Genomic DNA, 6,000 nt, shown 5'->3' on the forward strand with positions numbered 1-6,000 from the left:
TCGCCAGCTCAGAGGGCAGCCCTGTGGGTTCACCGCCTGGCACCTCGGTTTCCCCGCTTGTAAAATGAGGCTCATCAAATGCCTCCATCAGTGGATTGTTCTGATGAAATAAAGTTCTGTGAGTAATCCTTTGATAAAAAGTGAGCTATTGTCATGCTCGAGTAACTTTGACCCTTCAGATAGAAGAGAACAAGGTGACTTCGGGCTGATTATGCTCTGATCGATAATTTATTGCACCAAAAAAAAGAAAGAAAAGACTTTAATACAGTTGACATGTAAAGGGTCAAGAATGCTTAAATACCGCTTTTCTGGAAGGAGGGAGAGTCTTTCTGGGTCTTTTTAGCAGTATTAAGTTCTGTTGGCTTGGACAGCAGTGAATTTCCCCTAACGCATACATTGTAGAAACGGCATTCCAGCACGGTGGAAAGGAACAGAAGGAAGTCACTTTGACAGAAATGCGAGCTCAGACAGCTTTGCCAAAACGCAAAACCATTCTGAATGCAAAGGATTTCGCGATTTCTGTCACTGTGGGCTCTCCTCTGGTGACTGAACACCTGTACATGTTTTCCACACGGTTTTCTTCTAGCCTGATTTTATATTATCGTTTCATGGGTCTGATTGATTCCTGGACTCCTCGGCAAAGGCCAGGCCAGCGTCCCCGGCTGGTGGGCAGTCACCGGCATTATCGCTGGGCGTGGGACTGAGTCAGGAGGCCCGTGTGCCACGAGGGAACTGTGTAATCGAGGGTTCACTGTGTCCCAGAGTGTGAGCTGCTTTACTGTCCTTATCTCGTGGAACCCCTGCACCACCCCTGTTCCTTCCATTTTTAAAAAAGAAGAGCATTACGGAGATTCCTGTTCCCTCGTGTTAGTGCACCCTTGCCGGGTGTCTGATTCGGTGGGGTCACTATAATCACAGTTGTCCAAGCGTCAGCACTCACTCCAGACTACTTCCACTGCCCCAGACAGAACCCCCGTCCCCCTCCCCTGGCCGCTGGCAACCACTAATCTCTGGATGAAGAAAATTAGGCTAAAACCCCGTCATCTCGCCATTTCTGGAACTACCATCTGCAGACCACCTTCGTGGAACCACACAGGGAGCGGAAAAAGCCTTCTGGGGACCCTGCCTGGGACTTGCTGACTCGGCCTGTCCTAGCGTCAGAGGCAGGGTGGCGGGGAGGGGGTCCCAGAACCTGCATTAGCAGTAAGCTCCCCACCCGATTCTGTGGTTAGCGGGTTGGAGAGCCTGGTGGTGATGAGCCAAAGCCCCGCTCCGGGAACTTCTCCCCGTCTCGTGGGGGAGGAATTATTATTGAAAAATTATCATTTCTCAAATTATCATGCTGGAAATGTGCCACCGTTTTGGTAACATATGCGTCCTAGAAAACCACCGGAAGTGTCTCTTGGGGTACCGTTGAGTGGCATTAATAAGCACGTTCACGTTGTGCACCCGTCACCGCCTTTCTAGAACTTTTAAGTCTTGTAATATGGAAACTCTGTACGGGCCGAACAGCAGCTGCCCGTGGCGCCCCCTGCCCTGCCCCTGCCCTGCCCCTGCCCTGCCCCTGCCCCTGCCCCTGTCCCAGCCCTAGCATCTACCAGCTCTTCTGTGTGAATTGGATGACTCCAGGTGTCTCATAAACGTGACACCCTGCCGTGTGTGTCCTGTGGCTGGCTGGCGTCACTCAGCATCACATCACGAAAGTTCGGCCGTGTTGTAGCATGTGTCGGAATGTCCTTTTAAGGCCGAGCGAGCCTCCGCTGTCTGGTCAGCCCCCTTCGTGCTGATCCGTCTGCTCACTCGTGGACACTTGTGTGGCTCCCCTGCTTTGGCTCTTGTGAATGGTGGGTGGGTGAGCCCCCCGTGGAGACCAGGCCCCCACCTCCTGGTTGTCAGCTGGACGCTTTCCCCATTCACTGATTGTCCAGACCTGTTCCCCCAGTTGCTGTGCAGACCGTGTATGTCCAGCAGCCCGTCTCCTTTTTCGACCGTCCGGTCCAGATGTGCTGTCCTTCCTGCAACAAAATGATCGTGACTCAGCTGTCCTATAATGCCGGCGCCCTCACCTGGCTCTCCTGTGGGAGCCTGTGCCTGCTGGGGTAAGTCCAGGGCCCCCTAGGCCCCCAGGCTCCTCCTCTGTTCCTCTCTTGCAGGATTTCTCCACCACAGCTCGTCTATCTATGCTGGGAGGGGTGGGTGTGCACTGCTGGGCATTAAGCCACACCCCCTGGCCTCTGCTCTCAGTGCAGGTGGCACCTCCCTACATGCACATCCTGCCCAGAGGGGAACCACTGGTCTTGAGCATATCAGCAGCTTGCAGGTCAAAATACCTTATAGTCATCCGTTTGACACTTCTTACCCTTTTGAGACTCCAGGTATTTTTCCTGTTGTCTACACAGGGAAGTGTGTCAAGTCGGTACCAAGGGTACTACCTTTAAAAAAAAAAATTTTTTTTTTTAAGATTTTATTTGTTCATTTAATAGAAAGAGCACAAGCCCTTGGAGCAGCAGGCAGAGTGAGAAGCAGGCTCCCCGCTGAGCAGAGAGCCTGATGCCGGGCTCGATCCCAGGACCCTAAGATCACCACCTGAGTCGAAGGCAGACACTTAACCGTCTGAGCCACCCAGGCGCCCACCCAAGGGTATTATATTGAAAGAGATCATGATTTTTGTTCTGGGAGAAATTGGAGGAAGCATAGTTTAATTTTTTTCCCCCCAAACAGATAAAGGCAACCTCCTTATTCCTGGCTCTGTTTTCTCCCTGGAAGGAAACGGTGTCTCTGCATTTCTTTTTTAGGATCTCTGGCCTCTCCTACAACTGGCTTGTTCCTCACTGTTTGTGGCTTATCTCGAGAAGGAGCGATATTTCTCTTCCTTGTTTGGAAGGGAGGCCCCAAACCCCAGAGAGCTTAGCTTCCTTGAGGACACATGTTCATTGTGGGTAGAAAGCAGAGCAAACAGGTTTCTTGGCACTTGACTGGATCCCTGTCCTGCCCAGGGGACTGCAGTGAAGGCTGACCTCTCTAGTCCCTGGAGCGAAAATACGAAATAGAAGTTTATCGTCCTTGGACATTTGTATTAAAACTCATCTTTATCTTGGAAGCCAGGGAAAGACATGATGAGAAATCTTGAATGTCAGCCTCTGCTGATCTAGCTCTCAAACCGAGGCAGCTTTTTCTGTCCCTCCCTCCTTTTCGTCCTTAAATGTGGCATTGTGGGTTCAAATTGTAGCTCCCACTGCTGTGTGACTGTGGGCAAGTGACTTCTCTGTGCTCCAGAGAAGCACAGAGAAAACTGAAAACTGGAGGTCATAATGCCTTCCTACCCGGGGGGTGGGGGTGGGGGGGGTGGGTGAGGATAAAGTGAGTGAGTATGTATGTCCTGCAGCTCAGAGCTGTGGGGTTTTTTTTTGTTTGTTTTTTGTTTTTTGCATAAGAGGGCGGTAAGGATTAGAACTAATGCCCTGTGGCCGCCCTAACTTGAACTTGGGTAAACTCAGGCAGTAGGAGGAAATTTTTTTGCGTAAGAGTGTTTCCTTATCAGGCTGTGTCCTGTTTCTGCTTTATGCAAATCAATGTCTTCCCGTAACTTACTGATCTTACTGGGTCTTTGTGGTGATCTGCCCTGTCCTTAGGCAGGGAGCCTGGGGTGGGGTCCCCTTATCAGCATAGAATCCGGTGGGACCGAAAGGGGCTTGTTCTGAATAGCAGAAGGCCCTCACTCCCTTCCCTCGGGAAATTCCCAGGTTCTTGAAGCTAATTGCCAGGAAGTGGGGACAAAGACCAGACCTGTTCCTTATTCTACCACTGGTGTCTGGGGCTCCTGCCTGGGGGCGTGGGTAATGGGTTACATAGATTGAGAGATGTTATTTGGGGAATTTTGTTTGGTGATTACTGTAAGAAGCGCCCTCCCATTTGGACGAGTAATCAGTCTACATGGGGGGGGGGGCACGGCAGCTGCAGCCCTGGACCCAAATCCAGCCCATTTTAGTTCGTGGGGAACAGACCACACCATCTGTTTCCAGATGTAGCAGAGTGTAGCCTAAAATATGTACTGTCTGGCCCTTGCCACAAGAAAGTCACTGGCCCCAGTCTAAGACCTGGAGACACTGAGCTAACCCAAGAGTAGAAAATACCACCAGGTCGGCGGGTCTGAGAGAACAGGCTGGGCATTGGTTCGCGTGCTCGTTGCCTGGGTGCCGGTGACAGATAACTACACGGTAAAACCAGACAGATCTATTCTCACAGTGTTGGAAGCCAGAAGTCCGCAGTCAAGGTGCCGCTCTCTGATGACTCTGGAGGGCAGAGAATCCTTCCCTGCTGCTTCCAGCTTCCCGTGGCCCCGGGCGGTCCTTGGCTCGTGGCTGTAAGACATCAGTCTCTGCCTGTATCCCTCCCTGTTGTTCTGTGTGTCCCCTCCGCTTCCTGTAAGGACATCTGTCCTTGAGTAGAGGGAGCCCCCCTGGCTCTTCCAGGATGATCCCAGCTGGAGATCTGCAGAGACCCTGGTTCCAAGTACGGTCAGAGCGAGTGTTTCTGCGGGGCTGGGGCCGCCACGTGGCACTGTGACCGAGGGTGACGCGCTCATGTCTGGCTCTTTGTTCCCTAGGTGCATAGCGGGCTGCTGCTTCATCCCCTTCTGTGTGGACGCCCTGCAGGACGTGGACCACTACTGTCCCAACTGCAAAGCTCTCCTGGGCACCTACAAGCGTTTGTAGGACTCGGCCAGACCCGGAGGGAGCTGTACGCTGCCGGAAGTGCTCTCCGACTCTCACCCCGTCCTGCCCTGGTGGGAGTGGTGTCCCGCCTCGCTAGGCTCCTCTCTCCAGGGTCTTCACCTTCGTGTCTTCTTTTGGGGGAAAAATATCGCAAAAGTAACACACCTCCAAAACCCCAGAGGTCGCTGCTCGGAGTCATGCACAGGACCTGCAAAGACGTTCACCCCGAGTGCTGGTTCCCGCCTCCGGTGACACCAGGCCACCCCACGGAACTGGGACCGTTGCCCCATCGGGATCTTCCAGTGATTGGCCAGCGGCCGGCTTCACTTCTTGCCTCCGTGGGCCTTTCCAGGGGGCGGTCTCAAGCCCAGAAGCCACAGGTTGCCTGCCTTTTCGAGACTGTTCTGGCCCAAATACGGCTGATCCCACCTTCAGTGCCTACGTCCCGCTCACCTGTTCCCACGGCTCACGATCTCTGCCTTACCAGGGAAGGGCTTGGCTCGCAGAGTCTCCCAGTGCGGGCTTTTCAGTAGCACACAAATTCACTTTATTCTTCATTCCTTTTAAAGTGCCAGGAGGAGCTGTTCCCCCCCACCCCACCAGATTCCCACGTGCGAAGTGTGCTGGAGACACAGGGCTGGATCCTACCTGGGACCCGCCTTCCTCGTTCTCCGCACTATCCTCCGCCCCTTCCGGGGAAGGGCTTTTTCCTTCCAGAGGAATTGTCTGTCTGAACCCTGTCTGTGACCTCCTTTTGGTCTTCAACACCTTTGGACATAATTTTGAAAGGAAGGATTTATAGATAGATGCATTTTTCTTGACCATGTGATTGCCACCACTTTCCTATTGGTTGGTGCATTCTTTGTTGTTGTTTTGTTTTGTTTTTTGGTCCTTAACAGAAAAAGCGATGAATAATTTTCTCCACTGCTTCTACTTGGGTTTGGTGTGGTTCTTCAAAACCTCTCTAACGGGACTCTTCAAGGGGGGGGGCCCTTGGGGGTTTCTGGGGGAGTCTTTATAAAGAGAGAGGGACACACAGGGCGAGCACATCTGGGTACCACGGTGCTAGAGAGCTCGGGGACCTGTTTCAGAGGAATCTAAATTCTGATTTTATTTTTCAGAAATACATTTTGTGGTAGGACATCAGGAGACATGATTTCTAGGACTCACTCAGCAAGCCAGCAGTCTCAGTTAGTTGCTGTGTCATCTTTGAAAGCAAGGTAAAGCTGGGCTCGACTTTCCAGAGTCCCCGTATTGATAATAAACAGACACAGGGAATGCACGT

The 6,000-nt window shown here is 52.3% G+C and overlaps 1 protein-coding gene across 1 annotated transcript in view; it reads left to right on the top strand.

Moving 5' to 3' along the window:
• LITAF (lipopolysaccharide induced TNF factor) overlaps positions 1–4,715 on the top strand; it is a 94,119-nt gene extending 89,404 nt beyond the window's left edge. Inside the window, exons 3-4 of the mRNA XM_032327462.1 lie at positions 1,943–2,099; positions 4,607–4,715. Of these exons, the coding sequence (XP_032183353.1) occupies positions 1,943–2,099; positions 4,607–4,715 (266 nt within the window). The remainder of the gene's footprint in view (positions 1–1,942; positions 2,100–4,606) is intronic.
• The last annotated feature ends 1,285 nt before the right edge of the window (positions 4,716–6,000 follow it).

This window comes from Mustela erminea, chromosome 20 (genome assembly GCF_009829155.1).
Source record: "Mustela erminea isolate mMusErm1 chromosome 20, mMusErm1.Pri, whole genome shotgun sequence".
Lineage (NCBI taxonomy): Eukaryota > Metazoa > Chordata > Mammalia > Carnivora > Mustelidae > Mustela > Mustela erminea.